Source organism: Equus asinus, chromosome 21 (assembly GCF_041296235.1).
Source record: "Equus asinus isolate D_3611 breed Donkey chromosome 21, EquAss-T2T_v2, whole genome shotgun sequence".
In the NCBI taxonomy this organism is placed as follows: Eukaryota; Metazoa; Chordata; class Mammalia; order Perissodactyla; family Equidae; genus Equus; species Equus asinus.
This window is the reverse complement of record NC_091810.1, coordinates 42,235,918-42,259,356: the sequence shown is the minus strand read 5'-3', so window position 1 is coordinate 42,259,356 and position 23,439 is coordinate 42,235,918. Positions and strand designations below refer to the sequence as shown.

The following is a 23,439-nucleotide window of genomic DNA, read 5'->3' as shown; positions in this document are numbered from 1 at the left end:
TTTTCAACATATTCTTATTTTTCTCCAGAATAAAGTACATGGATGGAGTACTTGTTCAACACATATTTGCTGAATTAGTGAAGAATCTTAGAAAAGTATATGAAGCCTTCATAAACTAGTGCATATTCTTTCTCCAGATTCACTTTGTGCCACTCCTACTTTATCCTGGAATAATGAGTAACAGTATGCAATTTCTATTCAGGTATCAAATATTTATTGAGTCACTACGACGTGCCTGGCACACTGGTCCACTGTTTCAAACAGCCTTGTTCCTTTTCTTGCTATTCCCTCTTCCTGGAAATTTATGACGCCATTCAGCAAATACCATATTTATTCTAGTTTTCCTACCCTCCTTGATTCAGTTCAGTTACTTCCTCTACAAGGACCTCCCTGACCCCTTTAGCATCCGGTGCTTGTCTCCATCTTAGCCCCGATTACATCAAAGTTATTTGTATCTATGTTTGTCACCTCCTATCCTATCCCACAACAACCCGGTGAGCCCTCTCAGGGCAGGGATTGAGGTTTCATTCACCCCTGGGGCTCAGCACAGAGTTTAGGACAGGGACAAAAGCCTATGTTTTAAGTATTGAAATGAACAATAGTTACTCTTTATTGAGCAACATGGATTATCATCTTGAATCCTCACAATAATAATTGTAGTTCTTACAATTCTCTTGTGTTATCTCCATGTTATAGATGAGAAAACCAGGCTTGAAAAGGTTTAGAAACTTGAGCAGGGTCACACGGTCGTGGAGAATGAAGCCACCATTGATTCTAAATGAATGACTCCTTCTCACCACCTTTTCTTGAAATTTTCTTTTAGATTTTGCATTCTTTCCTTCCTTCGACCAATGACTCCTCATCTAGCTGAATATCATGAGTGAGGAGCGATATCCCCTTTTTTTCATTATAAATTGATTATCTCTCTCTAGAAGCAACGTGAATTTAAACTTTCTTTAGTCACACTTTCCGGGGTAGAATCTGCGTTTGGAGCCCTGGGGGACACCATAGTTACCAGGGAGCAGAATGGTCATTCGAAATGGAACGCGGGGATTAAGAAAGAGTTTTCCTCTAGCTCGGATACACAGAGGACACTTGAGCAGGAGGAGGATGGACCTTCTCATCTTAGATTCACAAATCCTGAGACTTGTGGGTATATGGTTGTTCACACCTAAGGCGGCTGTGAGGGACAGTGTTGCCCACAGCTAAGATGGCTGCTAATGAACATCTCCTTTGGATGGCCCTGTTCTTTTTGCCCGTCGCCACTTTCAACGAGAATTATAGTGAATAAAACTTAGTAAACGTTGGTGATTTCTAACCAAGATGGTAAAGTAGGAAGTTAGTACGTTTTATTCAGAAAACCTTCAACAGGTCAAATTTTTTCTTGCCATTAACCAAAATGGTGGTAAACGTTGCCTCATGGTTTGAAGCTTTCGGCCCTTAACTAAGATGGCGCCCGGAGGCTTGTTAAAAATTCCCTTGCCCTCTTTTCTGCCCTCGACTATCATGGCTTCCGCGGCGTCGATCACGTGACGTCCCCGGACTACGGCGCGGGAGAGGGGGTAGGAGGGCCCTTGAAGGGTGCGCGTTCCCGTGGCGGTGCACCGGGTAGGTTTCAGTCAGAGTCACTATGGCGGCCGGCGCTGGCAAGGTAAGCTGAGGCGGCGGCGCGGCGGCGAGGGAGGCTGGACCCGTCGTGGCGTCCGGACTCCAAATCCCCGCAGCCCCTCCGCGGAGAGGTCGACCGAGGTCGTGGCCCCTGGCGGGGACTGGCGGGGGGCGGGTTGAGGGAGATGAGGGCTGAGGCGGGCGGGCACCGGCGCCTGACGGCCGTTTGTTTTGATGTTTCCCCCACCAGGTCGGAAAGTTTCCTGCCTCGTCGGGCACAGCCTGAGCGTGTCCCACCGGCCGCGAGTGGTGGAGGCTGCGGCGGACCCAGCCCGGGGCCTCCAGGCCTCTCCCCCAGCCTCCGGGCCGGCCTCCCTCCCCCACCTCCTCGTCCTCCGGGAGCTGCGGCTGCTGTCCCTGAGATGCGACCCTCGCGGGGGCGACCCTGAAGGGAGGCGGCCGGTGTGCTGAGCAGCAGCCAGGAGCCCAGGCGTCCAGGGACCAACTTCCTGCGGGCGGAGACCCCCGAGCCTCCCCGGGGTCGCGCCTCGCTCGGTCCGCACCGGCCTGCGGAGCCGGATCCCCGCCCTGGTCGCGGGGACGCCCGCCAGGTGCCGGGGAGTCCCGACTCGGCCTCTGCCCGCGCCTCCGCCGGTGCCCGCTCCTCGCGCCCAGGAACCCGGCCACCGCCGCCTCGGCTCGTGCTGGGCCAGGGACCCCGTGCCACCTCCCGGGCGGCCTCCGCGCCGCAGGGGCCATGCAGACTGTCCGGCTGGCCGTGTAGACCCCCTCGCCTCTGCCTTTCCACTGTCGAGGCCCTCGAGGACGGGCGGTGGCTGCCCAGAGCTGCTCGGCTACACCTTCTTTCGGCCCGAACAGACCTTGCTGGCCGCCCCGAACCGACCCTTCCTTCATGCTGCAGTGCTGCAACATTTCCGCCACCGAGGGGGAAAGGCGGCCGCGATCCCAAACAAAACACAAGAATTGGTTTGTGACTCATCTGCTTGGATACCTCCAGTCCCCAAACTGTCTTCCAGGAGTTTTCTTGGCCGAAGCTGTCCGATGTTTGAGCCTTTTCTTCCCAGGGAAGAGGATGGACTGAAAGCTGCCAGTTGGGGACTTTTTGTGATCAGGGAGCTGCTGGGTTTTAAAGGAGGTAATGGGGCTTGCGCTGGCTTGTCTTCCCACTCAAGTGAAGAGTTGTTGATGTTCGCTGGTTATGCTTAGACCATGCACAGTTTGTTTTAATTTAAAATTTTGGGGGGGATAGGGTTAGAGGCTTGTGAAGGGCAGTCCGGATCCGGTGGAACTCCTCTTTGTCCCTTGATAGGAGAGACACCCCCAGTCTGTCCTCGATGCCGTCAGCCTTGGCCATCTTCACTTGCCGCCCGAACTCGCACCCGTTTCAGGAGCGTCATGTCTACCTGGACGAGCCCATTAAAATCGGCCGCTCCGTGGCCCGCTGTCGACCAGCGCAGAATAATGCTACTTTCGATTGCAAAGTGCTGTCAAGGAACCATGCTCTCGTCTGGTTTGATCACAAGACGGGCAAGGTAATGTCCCCACGCTGTCTGACAGTCTTTACTTTTCCTTTCCCTTTGCTCTTTCTGCGTAACGTATTCAGGATCCCAGGGTTCGCACGCGCAGGAGACTTTCAGCAAGGCCACGGAATCAACTTTTTGTGTGTTGGATTCTTGTGGAAATTTAGTTGAGGTGGTTGAATGGAAAACAGAGAAGGTATTGTAATTAAATGCCTCTGGAGGGCGATGGCATCTTGATAACCTGGTCATTCCCGGTGAAATCCCAAACCCTAATTCCTTTGGGAAAACTAGATAGTGAAACTTGGCTTCTTGCTTTCAGTCTTTTTAGAAAGGTGAATTCGCAGTTCAGCGCTTGATGAAGCAAGCAGCAGTTCTCAAAGCAATGCAGGGAATCCGCGGCCAGTGTTACACTGGGGCTCAAGTGTCTCAGTGGTGAGAGGTAGTTAACACATAGCTTTTAGTTGAGTTCAGATCAGGGCCTTTCTAGTAAGGACAATCCTTTGTGTGAATTTATGTTTTTGAAGGATTTGATACATATTTACCCGTGTAGGAGTAATTTGCAGTTATCAAAGCCGATTTAATTAAGCATGAACAACTGTTAACTTTACATTTTCAGTTTTGTTTGCATATTGGGAGAACATATACCTATTGCTTTTGAAAATCACTTTTTGATGTTCCCTGCAGCATTTACTAAAAATTCTTAATGCATACTTACAGAGGTGATATTTAGGAAATTAATTTATTTTCTGATATTATATCCAGTTCTATCAATTATTGCATTACCTAGATGTGATAGGATGATTTTAGTGCTCTTCATTTTAAGCGTGACCATTTTAGCATTTTTATTTAGGCACTCTAATTTACTATACATGTGGGTCCTTGTATTTTAAAAATATAAGAAAAAAAATAAAGACAGACCTTTTCAAATTTTAAAACTCTTTATGTGTTGGGAGTATATATTAAAGAGCTCACCTTTGTGCTACTGAATGAGTTCTAACTTAGAGGGAGTTATGTAAGACTAATAAGAATATCTCTGGTTTCATCTCCTGACTTTTTGCTCCCTCTTTCTGAGTTAAATAATTAAATCTTTTTTAAAAAAAGAATTTAAGTCAAGTGGTGTTTTGAAATGAAAGAAACCTGAGCCTGAAGAGGAAGAGAGAAGGCAGTACTTCAGTTGCTACTGAATCAAGGAATTATTAAATAAATTATTTTTCAGAGAAAGGAGGAAAAGATTGCCCAAGTGCTATGTGCTTGCATAATACCTATACCCTACTGTGTGTGTGGGATGAGAACTGGAAAATATGTTAATTTTTCTGTGTAATGCCAGGTGATCCTTTTTTTTTCTCTGGAAACTAAAGTTTAGGTACCTGAAAGACTTCATAGATTACCCGTAATCATTTAAAGGGAATATTCATAGAACTCATCTTTCCAGAAATTAAATTCAAACGTCAGTTAACTGCTAGTGTCTTAACTCAGCCAGCTTTTATGTATTTGTCTCTTTTTGTCCCTGAGCAACAATTAAGGTCCAGCTTAATCAGATAACAGGTTTGCTTAAAGTACACACTCTGCAAATGCACATTCTTTACTTTCATTCAGTACTCAAAAGAGACTTAGCTTTTTTCTTTTACTTATTTGAAAAATAATGATTACAGGAACAGTGCTTTTCATGGCTGTACTAAAACCCCCACAATAGGTTATTTTGAGATGATTAAGAATAGGTCAGTAGTGAGTGTTTATTGTGTATGTTAAATTGAGATGACTTGTTAAAATTTTGAATGGAATTTGTTATTAGAAAAACTTATCTTTAAAGGATACACAGCTTATTTTTACCCTTTTCACTTTTTGTTTTCCAACTGTATTACAAGCTAAACCACCTTCAGGATATGAGGCCATTACTTTAGGTGTAGATATAATTATTGATTATCGTACGACCTAATCTAGTTAAAACAAATGCCCTGTCAGATCTTGCCATGTGATCAAATTGTTTTAGAAATTAATTATTTAAAATTTAGGTTTGAACAGACAGTAGGTTTTTATTGAGCATTTATTATGTGTCAGATATTGTGAGGTACACAGTTCCAAGGAAAACCCACAGTTTGACCAAATATCATTAATTGTTTTCTCTGTGTGAAATTTCCAGTTTGAGAATTTCTGCTATAATTGTCTTGTAACAAAAGTCCCCAGGCCTAATATATATTCCCAGCAAATTCCTTTGTACAACACAAGAATCCCCTCCTTCTATAAGCATCACCTCAGGCAAGTTTTTTTAAAAGACATCTTTAAACCTCAGTTTTCTCTTCTGGGGATAGTGATGGTACCTGCTATTGTTTTGAGAATCGAGATTATTATGTAAATCATTTAGCACCCTGTTCTTGGCCCTTATTAAGGGCTCAGTACTTAGGGAGGTGGGTGTTTGGGTTGAGGGGAAGAGGGAAACAGCTCTTTGTAATTTGTTATAGTGCTGTGGAGTCTTAGGAAGATAATAGGAAATTTTTTTCTTTCATGCGATGTCATATGTAGAAGTAATGTTTTAAATTGAAACATACAGAGTTGAGAACTTTGTCCAAATTGGCACTTTACTTGGGAAGTGGAAAATTGGGGTAGTATGCTCTTTGGTTGACTTTCACTTTGTGATTGTTGCATTCTGCATTGGTCATTATTGGAAGCCCATTAAAAGCTGGAAGAAATAATAAACACTTGAAACTTCCTGATTATTCAATCAACACATGTTCATTGTAGAAAATTTGCAAAATGTCAGTACATGGAAATCTAGGTAATACCTTTTAGTGCTAAGTTCATGGAATGTGTTATGGTACTTAAAACCTGCATGTTGGAGGGTGACAGATTTGCCACAAAGTGGAATTTAATAAGCTTTCCCAGATCATCTACTCAGGGACGTAGCAGCTGGATATTGTGCTGGTTGGATGCTGGCCCTGTGTTTCGTCCTTCACTCCTTTTTGGAGGTCAAGCTCTTTAAATTAGATGGCAGATAATAGAATGGTTGTTAATCTTTCTGTTGCCTTACGGTGCCACTGAACAAGCAAATCTGCCATATGGTGGTTACATAGAAGGCAGAGTGAGTTGACTGCCTCCTTCTGGTTTGGATGATCCTATTTGACTGAGGCTTTGTGGACAGGTGTACTCTAGTGCTTGACATGGTAGTGTTATTTCCAGTCTCACTGTAGTTTACTTAGTAGTAGGAGCAGTAATTGCCTATTTCCAGTTTCGCTTTTTTGCTTAAATTCAATGCATGTTTTTGAGCACCTCTTCTATCATGATCTGTTTTAATGGAGGGCCTAGTGTTGAGGGGAGAGGAAATGACAAGAACTAGTAAGAAATTGTTGTTCCTTCTTTCTAGGAGCTTATATTTTGGATAGAGAGTGTGACTCTACAACTTGAGAGCAGTTGATTGACGTGAGATAGGATTATATAAGTTTAAATGGCAAGAGAGTGATGGTGTTTGAATTAGACTTTAAAATGGGGGTGTATAGATACAAGTTAAGTAACAGTGCTTTTTGGAGTTGTTTGTGTGTTTTAAAGGATTGAGAGTGGCATAAAACAGACAAAAGCAGATAATTTTGAATGAATTTGGCATCTTCCAAACACTGAGGAAACTGTGTTGGATTGGAGAGTTCTTTTGCAGAGTAGCTATGGGTGAACATCCATTCTCTGTCATGTTTTTATGTTTGTGCCTTGTTTTTGTAATTATCTGTCAGACCCTGGAAGAGAGGATTTATGCCTTATGTGTCTATTTCTTATTTTGTATAAAGCAGATGTTGAATAACTGAAGCTGACTAGATAGTGTGGAGTTGTGGAGTGCCTGGATTACCAAGCTCAGGTCATGGACCCATGGGATATGGAAGTCCAGGGAGAGTTCTCTGCAGAGCACTGACTTAACAAAACCACCCTGTAAGGGTGATAGAGCAATATGCAGAGAGGCCTGGAGCAAGGGGAAATGGGTAACAGCTGAACTAACACTTGTGGCACTATGTACCATGCCCTGTTCTAAATGCTTTACATGTTAACTTATTTACTCCTTAAATAAATGTTTAAGATGGGTGCTTATTTTTCCTTAACCTATGAGGAAATTAAGGCATAGACAGATTCAATTAGGTTAACTTGCCCAAGTTCATATAGCTAATAAATGGTAGACCTGGGATGTGAACCAAGGTATTCTGATTCTTGACTTTAGAGTCTGGAACCCAAGCTCTTAACTACTCTGCTATTGCAAGGCTTTCTATCAGTTTAGATATGATGTCATTTTGTAAGGGCGTAGACCAGGTTTGCAGTAGGAATGAAAATGATTAAGTGCCAGAAAGTGAAAGAAGACAAGTATGTTAACTTGTCTATTAGGACTTCAGCAAAGAGAGAGGTTCTGTATGGACTGGATATTTTAGGGAAGGTGTCATGGATGAGACAGTTTCATGGATGAGATGCAATTTGAACTACACCTTAGGTCTTTTTAAATAGGGCAGAATGTAGATAGAGTCATTCAGGAGAAGGAGTTTTGGGTGGGAAGAATTGCTCAAGTAAAGGCATAGAAGCAGGAATGATACAGCACATTCCAAGAACATTGCAAGGAAGTCATTGCGAAGGAAGAATCTCCAGAATTTGACAACCAAGATAGTTTCTTCCTTCTTCCTCCCCGTATCTAAACATGACAGCAAAGATCCTGGCCTCACCTTTTGGGAGAATGACAGATCATACATTCATTGATTTTGTTTATTTGTTTACCTAATTTTTTTATTGACAAGTAAAAAGGTCATTAAGAGGTGCTGGTTTCTGTGAGAAAGTCATGTATTTGGCACATGTTATGTTTAAGTCACATTCATGTAAACATGTTTAGAAGGCCAGGTTGTATATCCAAAATGCACTCATTTCCTTCTGTGTTACTTTTCACGGTAGTGGAACATTAATGAAATATTTTATCTATTATTTCAAATCGTTAAAAATATGGATGTTGTATGCAATTAAAACATTTTTTTCCTACTTAGTTATTTTACTTTACTCCTTAGATTAAATTTACTCTTTACCTTTTCAGGCTCTTATTTGGTCTTCTCAAGTGGTGTTTATGTTAGAGCTTATTATCTATTTTCTTTGATAAATAGAGAAGAGGTGTCTGTCATTTAGAGTTTTAAGTGAAAAGATTGTGAGATAAGTTCTTTCTGTGTATCAGTTACTTGAATCAAGAAAAATGATGGCATTTGTTAGCTGCGGAAGTATTCTAAGGACTCTATCCTGCCCATGCTTCTCTCACTGCCACTACAGGTAAATGAACAGTTCATACCTCTGCTCAAAAATCTTGGTTCTTGCACCATTAATTTTTCGCACGATATACAAACTCCTTCAAAATCTGTCATTTCGTTTTTTTTCCAGCTCCGTCTTCTATTGCTCCTTTTTTCCTTTGCCCCAAACTTTGTGCAGTAGCTGTGTGACAGTGCTTGCTGTTCCTAGAACAAGTGCCTTTTTTGCTGTTTGTCTTCCAGAATGACCTTTCCCTTTCATCTCTTGAGGCCCAGTTCCAAAGCGAAACCTTCCCTGACTCCTACTAATTGAAGAATTAATTGCTTCTTCCTCTATACTGCCGTAGAACTTTGTATATAATTTCATTATGGGACACAGACAACGAAATAACTATGATTCAAGTGTACTATTGCCCTGCCAGATGTGAGCTCTTGAGAACAAGAACTACATAAATGTTTGAATGCGTGAAATGTGAACAATGGAGCAGTCTGTATTTCTGCTAACCTGAGGAGGGTCAAAAGGTAGAAGGTCATTTGAGTTAGTTCTCAATTTGGAATCTTGGACTTAATTACCAATAGGTAGTGTTTGTATAAATCATTACTTATTGAGAGTCTACAGTGTGCAAGACACTTTGCTGAGTGTTTTGGCATCATAGATAATTTTGTGGTTGGTGGTATTAATTTTGAGCTATTACATATGTATCCATTCTCATGCAAAGTAATACTTCTGTTTTAAGAGTTTATAATATTCAGAGTACTTTCTTATTTCCCTTGATCTATATAACACTCCTAGGAGGTAGGTAGAGCAGGTACAGGCTGCTTTTATCCAAAAAGAGTTTGATGTTTAGAGGTTATTTGTGCAAGGTCATCTATTAGTACCTATGCGAGTTAGAAACAGAATCTAGATTTTCACCCCCTGAAATAAAAGCCAACTGCTAGACATTTATTCTGAACTATCTGATTATGGACTGAACAATTATTGTAATGAAAATCTGTCTTTTGCTCTCTTGAAAGGTAATCTAAGCTGTTGTTTTCTGGATGCATAACTAAAATGCTTGTCGTATGACAGACTTTCAAAGACCGAGAGAACTTGAGTTAATTATTTCTGAGTCAGCTAGCATTTTTTAGACATACCTCTACTACTTCTAGCAATAAATATATTTTTTCTTAGGCTTGTATTCAGGCAACTGATTTGGATTTGGGTGTTTATGCAAATAAATGAAACAGCCTTGGAAAAACTTGTTTGCTATGTAAATTTTTTATCCTTTAAAGAGACTAGCTAATAGATGTAGAGAAAAAAAGTAAAGTTTAAATAGGCACTTGAAAACCTCAAAGTTTTTGGTGATTAGTGCTGTAACCTTTGTCAGATATACAGTTTGGGTTGGATTTTAGTTTAAAGGCATACGAAACTATGTTTTCTTATTTATTTGTCTTAATGTTTATCAGTACTTTCAGGCTTATAATTTTATCTGCATTTATAACTACTGACTTGTTCTAGCTGAGCCAAGTAGAAATGAGTTTGCAGTATGGACTTTCAAGCTGTTATTTCTTTTCTTGTTTTTTCCTTATACAAATAATAGGAATAGATTCTCATAAAAATTCAAGCAGTAGGGAAATATATAGAGTATATACATGTCCTCCTTCACATGGGCACCTCCCATCCTCTTCCCCATTCCAGAAGTAACTGTTATTAGTTTGGTATGTAATTTTCTGGACTTTTTCTGTCCGTTAACCTTCTTGGGTATGTAGACAAAGAGACATAGTTTTTTGTTTTTACTTTTTTCCATAAGCTATTGGATCTTAATTTAAAATGTGCTTTTTTAGCTGATGACATCAAGTGAATTGTAGTAAGCTTATCTGGAATGTGTTAATATCCTCTAAGTTCTGACCAGCATCCAAACTGCTGTAAAATTAATAGTTACCATTTATTGAGCACTTACCAGGTAGTATGCTCAGGATTTTATGTGCATAATCTCATTTAATCCTCACAACAAACTTTTGAAGTAGGTAGTATTATTATTCTGAGTTTACAGATGAGAAAGCTGAGGTTCAGAGAGGTGAAAATGATTTGTTTAGGGTGACACAGATAGTGGTGGAGTCAGGATTCAAACCCCAGTCATCTGACTGCAGAATGCACACTCTTGAATACTCTATTGCTTGCTACCTAAGAACTCTTAGTCGTTATTAATCTCATCACCACACTGTTAGCAATAATCAAAAGAAAAAAATACATGGGGCCAGCCTAGTGGTAGAGTAGTTAAGTTCACCTGCTCTGCTGCAGCGGCCTGAGGTTCATGAGTTTGGATCCTGGGTGCAGACCTCGCGCTACTCATCAAGCCATGCTGTAGTGGCATCCCATGTAAAAAATGGAGGAAGATTGGCACAGATGTTAGCTCCACGACAGTCTTCCTCAAGCAAAAAGAGGGAGATTGGCAACAGATGTTAGCTCAGGGCCAGTCTTCCTCACACACACACACACAAAATACACTGAAAAAAAAACTTTCTTATCTATTAACTCTTAGATATTTTGGCTGTAAATCAGTTTAGAGTTTTTTTGCATTTTTTTAATTGAAGTCATAATAGTTTATAACATTGTGAAATTTCAGTTGTACATTATTATTTGTCCGTTAGCATGTATATGTGCCCTTTTACCCATTATGCCCACTGACCTATCCCCCTTCCCCTCTGGTAACCACTGATTTGTTCTCTTTGTCCATGTATTTGTTTATCTTCCACATATGAGTGAAATACGGTGTTTGTCTTTCTTTGTCTGACTTATCTCGCTTGACATAATACCCTCAGGTTCCATCCATTTTATTGCAGATGGCATGATTTTGGTTTTTTTTGTGCCTGAGTAGTACTCCATTTCATAAATATGCCATATCTTCTTTGTCTGTTATCAGTCGATGGACACTTGGGTTGCTTCCACATCTTGGCTATTGTGAATAATGCTGCAGTGAACATAGGGGTGCATAAGACTCTTTGAATTTTTTCTTTTTTCTGCTTTATCTCCCCAAATCCCCCTGGTACATAGTTGTATATCTTAGTTGCAAGTCCTTCTAGTTGTGGCATTTGGGATGCCACCTCAACATGGCCTTACAAGCAGTGCCATGTCTGTGTCCCCCCAATTCAAACCCGTGAAACCCTGGGCCACTGCAGTGGAGTGCGTGAACTTAACCACTCGGCCACGGGGGCCCCTTGAATTGTTGATTTCAAGTTCTTTGGGTAAATATCCAGTAGTAGAATAGCTGGGTCATATGGTATTTCTATTTTTAATTTTTCAAGAAATCTCCATACTATTTTCCGTGGTGACTATACCAGTTTGCATTCCCACCAGCAGTATATGTGGATTCCCTTTTCTCCACGTCCTCTCCAACATTTGTTATTTTTTGTCTTGGTGATTCTAGCTGTTCTAAAGGGTGTAAGGTGATATTCTCATTGTAGTTTTGATTTGCATTTCCCTGATGATTGGTAATGTTGAACATCAGTTTAGGGTTTTAACTGAAGATCAGTTCCTCAAGCAGTATTTATTCATCACTTAACATTTTACAGGTTGAATAAAAACAACTTTTTACGTGTAAGGATATTGGAGTATCACTGTTCAGATACTATAATATACTAAAAAAGGTTCTTTTTTCTTTTATTGGATAATTTCTAAGTTTAATATGTTTAGAGATTGTGTTTTAAACGGAATGTATATATAACCCTCATAAGTAAATCTGATTTAGAAAAAATGACTATGTTTGTTTTTTTAACTGTTTAACTGTAGAAATACCAACTATATTATTTGATGCTAGTCATAAATTTCTTTCCATTTCAAAAATCCGGGGACAGAAAATAAGATCATGCTGTGTGTTACCAGTATAGCTATGGTAGTTATACTTGTAGAATAAACAAAATTTATAGTTTTGAATTTTTTCAAAAAATTGCATAGTAAAAAGCAATGTTATAGAGTTACCTTATAACCCAGCAATTCTACTCCTAGGTGTATACCCAAGAAAAATGAAAATATATGTCCACACAAAAACTTGTATGAATCTTCATAGCATCATTATTCATAATAGTAAAAAAAAAGTAGAAAGAATCCAAGTGTCCATCAACTGATGAATGAATAAATAAAATGTAGTATAACATAGAATATTATTCGTCAATAAAAAGGAATGAAATACTGATACATGCTACAACATGGATGAACCTTGAACACACTATGCTAAATGAAAGAAGCCAGACATAAAAGGCCACATACTGTATAACTCTGTTTATATGAAATGTGTAGGATAGGCAAATCCATAGAGAGAAAGTAGATTAGTGGTTGCCAGGGGCTGGGAGTAACAGGTAGTGTGATGGTTAATTTTATGTCAACTTGGCTAAGCCATGGTATCCAGTTTTTGGTCAAATACCAGTCTAGATGTTGGTGTGAAGGTATTTTTAAAAAGTGGTTAATGTTTAAATCAGTAGACTTTGAGTAAAGTAGATTACCCTCCAGAATGTGAGTGGGCCTTCTCCAGTTGGTTGAAGATCTTAAGAGAAAAGACTGAGGTTCCCCTGGGAAGGAATTCTGCCTTCAGAGAGCCATCCTACTCAAGACTGCAGCAGCCGCTCTTCCTTGTGTCTCTTGCTTGGTGGCCTGCCCTGCAGATTTTAGACTTGACAGTCCCTACAGTCACATGAACCAATTCCTTAAAATAAAACTCTCTCTCTGTATATTTACCCATCCTATTGATTCTGTTTCTCTGAAAAACCCTGACTAATACAGGGAGTGACTGCTAAATGGGTATGGGTTTGTTTTGGGGGTGATAAAAATGTTATAAAGTTGATTGTGGTGACGGTCGAACAACTTTGAATTGTACACTTTAAATTGGCAAATTACATAGTATGTGAATTATATCTCAAAAAACCTCTTATAAAAAGAGGCATGTTAGATGGAGTAATAGCTTAGTGAAAGCACATTAGGGTGTAGGAAGTGAAAGAGTGTAGACTGAGTGTTCAGATGTGGGTAGGATTAGCAGAACAGCTTTTAAAGTACTGTGTAGTTTAATTTTTATCCTTACTTCCTTAGCCTAAATGTCTTACTCTTGGTTAGACTTTTAACAAATTTAATAGATGGAGTGTTTCCAATTTTGAAATATTTGTTAATAGGCACAGTTTTGGTATTATTGAAAAGTTGTAGTGCCAAAGTCTTAACATAGCAGTTGAGAAATGGTTGGAAAGATATGGTTTAAAAGTCCCAGTCTGAACCTGGGAAACTTAAGATGGTAATTTTACTCACCAGTGAATCTTCCGAGTATGCAGGCCCACAGAGGGTGGTAAAATATTGTTGGAATGAATGAGGCTGTCTTTGTTTTTTTTTTAAGATTTTATTTTTCCTTTTTCTCCCCAAAGCCCCCCGGTACATAGTTGTATATTTTTAGTTGTGGGTCGCTCTAGTTGTGGCATGTGGGACGCCGCCTCAGTGTGGCCTGATGAGCGGTGCCATGTCTGCACCCAGGATCCGAACCGGTGAAACCCTGGGTTGCCAAAGCAGAGCACGCGAACTTAACCACTTGGCCACGGGCAATGATGTTGTCTTGAATAGAAGAAAGTACTCATTTAAATTATAGTTGAATTTGAACTGGGACCATGCTCTTTAACAAGTATCTGAGTGCCTCATGCTTGCAGTGTAGTGTACTCGCCAGTAGGTAGTACTGAAAAATAGAATTATAATACAAGTAAGTCCAACAATAGAAGTATCTCTGCATCATTGTTTCCAGGGAGCTACAGGAGTGGTGTATTCCTTCCCCCAGGATTAGGGTCAGACAATGTGGAAGGAATGAAGAGGGCTTCACAGAGGAAGTTGTTTTTAGGCTGCTGTTTGAAGAATGAGTGGCGCTTTGCTAGCTGGATAAAAAAGAGCAGAGCATTCCAGCCCAAGGGAACAGTGTGTGTTTAAGGCAGAAAAGCTTGAAAGAGAATGATGTATTCTGGGAAATGCAAACCCAAAAGTTATTAAACCCAGCAGAATTGGGCAGGGGACAATAGAGCTGCTGTCAAATCTTTGGATTGAGCATTGCTGGCAGCGGGCCGAGGGGAGGCAGCGTGGCTAAAGGTTAAAGGTTCCAGAGTTGGTCAACCTGCGTCGGGATCCTGGCTCCACTGCTTGCCAGATGTGTGACCTTGGGGAGTCTCTGTGCCTCAGTTTTCTTCATCTGTAAAAGGAGGCTAATATTGGGATTCATCTCATGGGCTTGTTGTAGAAATTTAATGAAAATTTATGTAAAGTGGTTAGCAGAATGCCTGGCACCGAATGAGTACTCAATAACTTGGACCTATTATAATTTTTCTTTATTGTTTCAGTTCGTGCGTTTGCATGGTAAGTAAGACCTGTATGCTTATTTTCCAGAAGCGTACTTTTTCATTGTTAAAAAAGTTTTCTCCTTTTAGTATCAGTTTCCTAAACTAAGTAAATTCTTTGATATCTTGAAATTTTTTTGAGTGTGTTTGAAGAAATAGTGTGATACAGTAAAAAATAAATATTTGGTTTTTGTGTCAGGTTCCTGGCACACAATTCCTAAAACTCTTGGAATCTGCAGAGTGATAAGAGTGTCTTTTGTATGCTAATAATATGATTGGTGCCTTGGGGCCTCCTAGGTAGCTTCAGGATGGGGCTGATCACCAAAAAGACCCAGTGATTGGAGAGTTGGAACTTTCAGCCCCATCTCCCAATCGCCAGCAAAGGGACGAGGGCCGACTGAAGCTAGAGCTCTATAAAAACTCTTGAACGGCCGACTGAAGCTAGAGCTCTATAAAAACTCTTGAACATTGGTATTCGGGGAGCTTTTAAGATTGGTGTACACCTCAAGGTACTGGGAGGGTGGCTCACCCGGAGGGGCCATGGAAGCTCTGAGCCCCTTCCCCTGTACCTCTCCCTATGCATCTCTTCCATTTGGCTCTTCCTGAGTTGTATCCTTTATAATAAACCGGTAATAGTAAGTAAAGCACTTTCCTGAGTTCTGTGAGTCATTTTAGGGAATTATTGAACCTGAGGTGCAAATTAGGAACCCCTTGAATTTATAGCCAATTGGTTGGAAGTATTAACCTGGGGCTTTTGACTGCCATCTGAAGTGGGAGCAGTCTTGTGGGACTGAGCCCTTAACTTGTGGAATCTGACATTAACTCCAGGTAGATAATGTCAAAATTGAATTGAATTGTAGGACACCCAGCTTTTGTCGGAGAGTCAGAGAAGTAGTATTGGAAAAGACACCACGAATTTGGTGTCAGAAGTGTTGTGAATAAAAACAGTTCAAATAGTCTTATAATTAATATCCATTTGTCACTAGTACCAACTTTGTATAGTTTTCCTGTTAGAAGCGATAAAAATTGGTAGCATACTTAGCCTACCTTACTTGAAGGCAATTAAGAGTTGAGTAAGTTATATGATGAGAATCTAGTCAATCAGGAAACATGGAAAAGAGTGTATATGCTGTATTAGGCAACATGGGGCATAATGAAGGGACAGTCATACGTTGCTTAATGACAGGGATACATTCTGAGAAATGCATTGTCAGGTGATTTCGTAGTTGTGCAAACATCATAGAGTGTACTTACACGAACCTAGGTGGTATAGCCTACTACATACCTATGCTGTATGGTGCTAGTATAATGGGACCACTGTTGTTTATGTGGTCCATTGTTGACCAAAATGTTGTTGTGTGGTGCATAGCTCTGTTGAGTGTTACTTCAGTCCTCAAGGAGCTTATAGTTTAACTGGGAGGCAAAGCTACCCCCCATAAACAATTAAGAAAGAAGTTCTAAGTGGAATTTAAAGCTCCATGTGATTAAGGTAGGGAAGGCTTGTTTATCTAGGAAGGGGAACTTGTATTGGACTCTGAAGATTTCAGGTAGAAAATAACAGGTGTTCTTGGTATATAAAAGTCTGCATAAAAAGGCATAAGCCCAGAGGGATAGTCAAGAGGCAGTTGTATGTTGAGGAGCCCTACTACTGGATTGATCAGATAGTTTAAATGATAGAGGTGAACCTGAGTCAGGTTCTGTTTCAGGAAGGCTGTTGGAGGTACAAGAGTTGATGGGGCAATAGGGCAAGAACCTTTATGGAACCAAGGCACAAACCTTAGGGGTAAGAATCTTGGATTTGCAACTTTAGGGAAAGCTATGCCTCCCCTTAATCCGTCTAGATAACCCTAATCACTAAACTGGTAGGTTCTCTAGTGGGTTATGAAACACTCATCTGCTTTAATATGCTGGATATATTCATAATAGGGTGATTGAAAAGTGATGAAAATTGGATTCATAGGTAAAGTGAGTAGACAAGATTTTAAGTTTCCAAAGTATGATTTCTTATTTTCAAGATGGTTTTGGGGCCGGCCCGGTGGCACAACAGTTAAGTTTGTACGTTTTACTTTGGCAGCCCAGAGTTCACCGGTTCGGATCCTGGGTGCAGACATGGCACTGCTTGGCAAGCCATTCTGTGGCAGGTGTCCCACATATAAAGTAGGAAGATGGGCACGGATGTTAGAACAGGACCAGTCTTCCTCAGCAAAAAGAGGAGGATTGGTGGCACGTGTTAGCTCAGGGCTAATCTTCCTCAAAAAAAAAACAAACATTGTTTCTCTCTTGGCATATTAAAAGATTGTGCTTGTGTGCATCCTTTTAAGGTGTATTTTTTTTGGTCAGTCATTTTTAATTCTGGAATAAACTAATTTAAATACCGTTTCTGATATTGCCAGAAGTATAGATTTAATACTTTGAATGAAAAATGTGGGGGCCGGCCTGGTGGAGTAGTGGTTGAGTTTGCACTCTCTACTTTGACAGCCTGGAGTTCGAGGGTTTGGATCCTGGGTGCGGACCTACACCCTGCTTGTGAAGCCATGCTGTGGCAGCATTCCATATACAAAATACAGAAGGATTGGCACAGATGTTAGCTCAGGGACAATCTTCCTTGCAAAAAAAAAAAACGAAGAAGAAGAAGTTACAAGGATAAGGATGAAGAAAATATCATATGTGAATGTCCATGTCAGAGGCAGGTGGTAAATGATAGAACCTACATCAGAATTTTTGTGTGTGTATGAGGACGATTGGCCCTGAGCTAACATCTGTTGCCCATCCTCCTCTTTTTGCTTGAGGAAGATTGTCAGTGAGCTAAAATCTGTGCCAGTCTTCCTCTGTTTTATGTGGAATGTGGAGTGTGGCTTGATGGGCGGTGCCATATCCGCGCCCAGGATCCAAACAGGTGAAACCCTGGGCCATCGAAGTGGAACGCGCGAACTTAACTACTCAACCACGGGGCCGGCCCCTGATTTGAGAATTTTATCAAAATTTTATTCTTTGTTTTAGCTGCAGCTGTTTTGAAAATTAATATAACAATAGGTAAACTATTTGAGTAATGTGTGAGAAAGTGATTAAAAAGCACTTTCAAATATTAGGTGGTTGTGTTAAAAAAATTAGTTGTTGCTTCCTACTTTTACTAATCTTTATTTTTACTGCTTTGTCATCATAGTGATATGGAAGCTTAAGTGTACTAGTAAATTACAGACTGTAATAGAGAATTACTTTCTGAAATGACTGCTTTGTTGTAGGCCTGCTGATTGACTATTATCTTCTGTATTTCATATAAAGTATTTAATTCTGATATGTAAGTCTTGCTGCCCAAGTATTATTCCCCAAAACAAAATATTGGGAGTGTTGGTATCTACATGTTGGAGCTGGAGAAAAAAACTTAAAATTTTTATGTTCAATCACTTTAAAAAAGACTTGCTGTGGGGCTGGTCCAGTGGCATAGTGGTTAAGTTCACATGCTCTACTTTGGTGGCCTGGGGTTCGCAGGTTCAGATCTCGGGTGCAGACCTACACATCGCTCATCAAGCCGTGCTGTGGCGGTGTCTCACATACAAAAAATACAGGAAGATTGGCACAGATGTTATCTCGGGGACAGTCTTCCTCAAGCAATAAGAGGAAGATTGGCAACAGATGTTAGCTCAGGGCCAATCTTCCTTACACATACACAAAAAAGACTTGCTAGAAGAGGATACTCTTTCTCTTTTCTGGACTCAATGTCATAGCTCCACTTTTATGACTACGTAATACTCTGATAGTACCAGTTAATTCTGTTATCCAACTCACTTAACCTGTCAACTATTTTTTTTTCTGGTTTCAGTTATTTTTATTTTTTTTAAATTTTTAAATTAAAAAATTTTTTTTTTTTTGAGGAAGATTAGCCCTGAGCTAACATCTGCTGCCAATCTTCCTCTTTTTGCTGAGGGAGACTGGCCCTGAGCTAACATCCGTGCCTATCTTCCTCTACTTTATATGTAGGACTCCAGCCACAGCATGGCTTGCCAAGCAGTGTCATGTCCGCAGCCGGGATCCAAACTGGTGAACCGTGGTTCACCGAAGTGGAATGTGCACACTTAACTGCTGCACCACTGGGCCGGCCCTCAGTTATTTTTATTAATAACTGTTATTTAGTTATTTTTCATATGCTGGTTGCACCAGTGTCAACTTTTTGTTTTACTTTTGGATTTTGAATTTCCTGGTTGTCTGCAGAGTTGGGCTGGGTAAATCTGAATTATATATGGCCCTAAGCAATGCAGCCATACAAAATAAAAATTTATATAATGTTTATGTATGTTTTACATTGTTAATTTTATTCTATTTTCCATTTTCTGTTGCTGTTACAAGGAGGTTTTGCATTAATTCAGACTTTGTGGTTTTTATTTGCTGGTTTTAAAACATATGGTTGTGTTTTGGATAAATTTTGGATTTTGTTGTTATTCTGAATCAGAATTATTAAGTGAAGGTTTAATGCTTTCTTCATGAAATTTTACTGATAGCCCCAGTTATCACTAATTTATCCTTTCTCCTAATACTTTGAACTTTGATCAAGTCTATCACAAAACTTAACCCTTTATTATATATTATTCTTAGCTCTTTAATTATTATGGCCCTAATTCGTTTATAATCTTCTTAAAGGCAACTGTAATAGCCTACACTGCCTTGTAGCCCTGCAGCATAGGTACAGTGCCTAGTACTTAGTGTGTAGTTAAGAAAATTATCACCAATTCATTACCTTTCTCCAAAGAAATGATAGAAGTACTAACTTAAGAAATGTCTTTTTTTTTTTAGCCTCTTAAAAGAAAATAGAGAATGTCTTTAAGACTGTGGGATAGGGAAGGATATTATAAGTAATTAACAAAAAGCACACATTGAAGTGAAAGATTGATAAATTCGAATACATTAAAATTAATTTCTTTCATTAAAATAGAGTGAAAAAAATGAAGAATAAAAAAACTAGGGGAAAATATTTGTAATACGTATCACTTACGAAGGATTACTATCCAGAATAGAGACTGGACTTGTCCAAATTAAAAATTAAAAAATTCAACCCAACAGAAAAAATAGTCAAAAGACACAAGTAAGAATTTCACAGAAGAAGAAATAAGAATGGCCAATAAACAAACACAAGGTGTTCAGTGTATCTAGGGAACTGTAAACTTAAACCTTGAGATACCATTTATACCCATTTAAAAAGTTGGATAATACCAGATGTGGGTGACACTGTAGAGTAATAGAAAATCTCCAGCACTGTTGTTGATATGCTGAGTTACAGTGATTTTTGAATGTGAAACTACCTTTGTATTCCTGGGATAAACTCCATTTGTTTGTACTGTATTATCCTTTTATACATTCCTGGATTTGATTTGCTTCTATTTTATTTAGGAATTTTGCATCTCTGTTTACAAAGGATTAGTCTCTAAATACTTGTTAGAATTCACCAATGAAGGCATCTGGATCTGTTTGTGTTTTATTTTGTTTTTGTATTTTTGTGGAAAGTTTTAAACTATGAATTCAATTTCTTTGATAGATATAGGGCTTTTCAGGTTATCTATTTCTTCTTTAACTTTGGTACTTTGTGTCTTTCAAGAAATTTGTCTATTTTATCCAAGTTGTTGAATTTATTGGCATAAAATTAATCATAACATTATTTTCTTGCCCCTTTAATATCTATAGAATCTTTAGTGATGTCATCTCTCTTATTCCTAACATTGGTAATTTGTATCTTTTCCCTTTTTTTTTATCACATTGGTAGAAGTTTATCAACTTTATTGATCTTCTTAAAGAATCAGTTATTTTTAGTAGAATTTTCTCTTATTTTTCTGTTTTCTGCTTCATGGATTTCTGTTCTTATCTTTATTATATCCTTCTTTCTCCCTATTTTGGGTTTAATTTCCTTTTCTGTTTTCTGGTTTCTTAAATTGGAAGCTTAGATCGTTGATTTAAGACCTCTCTTCTTTTCTAATAAAGGCATATAATGCTATAATATAATCATTTTGATAAACAATTCGACATTGTTATAATGCTAAATTTGTGTATACCTAATGGCTCAGCAGTTCTTCACCTGGGTATATACTCTAGAAATACTTTGTTATAACTCCATCAGTAGACGTGTTCAAACATGTTTGTAGTAGCATTTTTCATAATAGCAAAAAACGGGAAATAATCCAGATGTCCATTGACATTAATATGTAAACACTTATGTTAATTTACACCTTAGAATACTGCACAGGAGTGAACAATGACTGTATATATCACTGTAGATGAATCTCAGAAATGTTGAATGAAAAAAGCAAATTGCGAAGGAAAACTTAGACCATGATACTAGTTAATATAAAATTTAAAAATCACAATACTTGTTCATATATCTGTTTATGCTACATATATAGTAATAGAATGGAAAACATATTTCTTTGTGAAGGAGGCAGAGAGTGAATACAAAAATAGCTAAATTTTACATAATATATGCTAGGAAGTATTTTGTTTATTTATTTATTTTTGCTGAGGAAGATTCACTCTGAGCTAACATCTGTTACCAGTCTTCCTCTTTTCTTGCTTGAGTAAGGTTAGCCCTGAGCTAACATCCGTGCCAGTCTTCCTCTATTTTGTATGTGGGTTGCCACTTTAGCGTGGCTAATGGGTGGTATAGGTCCACGCCTGGGATCTGAACCTACGAACCCCTATCTGCTGAACCAGAGTGCACTGAACTCAACCATTATGCCATGGGGCCGGCCCCTGGAAAATGTTTTAAATACTTTACCAATATTTACTTATTTAATTCTCATAGTTAAGTGAATACCTGCTTTAATTGTCATAATTAAATTGAGTACCTGCTGGGAAGCAGGCACTATTAGTATTCTCATTTATAAACAAAGGAGCTTATAAATAAGGGTGCAGAAACTTTAACTTCCCCAAATCTCACAGCTAATAAGTGTAAAGCTTGTAATCATACTCAGGCAGTCTCGCTCCAGAGTCAGCACTCTTAATCATTAAGCCAACTGCTTGCCCTGATGGGAGGGGCAGGGGGGCTTCTTAAGCTGAGTGCTAGGTACATGGATGTTTGTTTTATAATTCTTTAGTTCTTATTTCTGCGTTCATGTTTACTTTTGTATGTATGAACTATTTAGTTAAAAATTTAAAAGAAAAATAAGAAAGGTCAAGCCATCTGAAATGGAATGTAAGAAACATAATTCCCTAAACTGTATCCTAAGTGGAAGTTTAGGAAGTCAACACTGTCAATTTTCTATAACATCTTTCCTAGATACTAGTAGACCATAAATACTAAAAAGTCAGATAGATGATGTGTTAGTTTTTTGTGTCTTGACCTGGGTGGTAGTTACGGTGGTGTGTTCACTTAGTGGTGACTCATCAAGCTGTACACTTTTGATTTGTATACTGTGTAGGTATTCCATATTTCAATAAATTCTTTATAATAAAAATATCAGATAAGATTTTTTAAACTCCAAAGATTTTTTAATTGCAGCTATATTATATGTCTTTGTTGGATGATCATAAGGGGATTATAAAATGAGTTATAAAGTAAAGGGGGTTTCTTTTTGAGATTCTGCTTCATTGAAAAGGTTTAAGTGGTTATATATTGCCAGGCAACAAAACAACACAACAAAAAGTTATACAGCATAGTTTATATAGTAATCTACCTTTTGTGCAAATGAGGGAAAAATAAGAATCTATATTTGTTATTTATTTGTTTATGCATAAAGAAATCTGGAAGGATATGTAAGGAATTAGTAACCATGGTTACCTGGGAGTAGGGTAGGGGTGGAGACTAGGTTGATATAAGGATGGCAGGAAGACTTTTCCCTATATATACCTTTTTAGTTCTTTTGGAACCATGTGACTATTCAACCAATTCTAAATAAATAAACATTAGTTTGTTAATTTAAAAAGAATATGTGTTTAGCATGGCTCTTTCAGGTAGACTCAGATTTATGTCCTTTTATTTTGAGACTTAAATTTATTTATTTGTTGCCTATAAGATATTCCCATTTTCAGGAGATTTGGTCTTACAACCTCTTGAAATAGAGAAATTTTGGGAATACTATACCATTAATAAGGACTTATGTTCAAAGAGGACTTTTTCATTTAAATTTCCAAAATCATTCCAGAGTCTCCCCTTCTAGTGTTATTTCAGTTCTTTTTTGATTACCTTCTGCCTCTTTTGGATGCTGTGCTTATATACGCAGAACTTTCCTTTTAATGAGAAGGCTTTTTGTTAATAATACAACCTTATATTTAAACTGTTTTATAATTTAAAAAGTGCCTTGGTACTGTGACTTTGAGCATTCTGACATCATTTAACTTAAAATAAAACATAGGAAAATTTAGTGTTTAGATGGCCGAAGTGTTCTTTTTTCCTTTTTAAAGCTTGTCATTTTAAGACACATTTTATAAGCATGATAAAAATTACTGTATAATCAAAATCTCCAGAAGTTGAAATGGAGGTTAATAGTATAAATTTATACTAGTTTAACGAAATGTTTAAAGCCATTCCCTTAAAAATGAATTACATTGAAAGAAAAAAGGTGTTAATCTTTTGTTGGGACATTGAAAAAAATATAAAATGCAACCTCAGCTGCATATTAGAATCATCTGGAGTTCTTTTTGGAATTTTTTTTTTGTTGAGGTAACGTTGATTTATAACATCATATAAATTTCAGGTGTATATCATTATATTTCTATTTCTGTATAGATTGCATCAT

General features: G+C 38.7%; 1 protein-coding gene across 46 annotated transcripts in view; it reads left to right on the top strand.

Annotated features, from left to right (window-relative positions):
- Window positions 1–1,550: 1,550 nt before the first annotated feature.
- The window catches only part of SLMAP (sarcolemma associated protein), a 159,551-nt gene continuing 137,662 nt past the window's right edge, over window positions 1,551–23,439 (top strand). For 24 of the 46 annotated variants that reach the window (XM_070493228.1, XM_070493230.1, XM_070493239.1 and 21 more), the window contains exons 1-3: window positions 1,553–1,651; window positions 1,859–2,764; window positions 2,939–3,161. In XM_070493228.1, the coding sequence (XP_070349329.1) occupies window positions 2,964–3,161 (198 nt within the window). In that variant the 5' untranslated portion in view covers window positions 1,553–1,651; window positions 1,859–2,764; window positions 2,939–2,963. Of the gene's footprint in view, window positions 1,652–1,858; window positions 2,765–2,938; window positions 3,162–23,439 lie in introns of all 46 variants that reach the window. The other 22 variants (XM_070493246.1, XM_070493247.1, XM_070493229.1 and 19 more) reach the window with 1 other exon arrangement.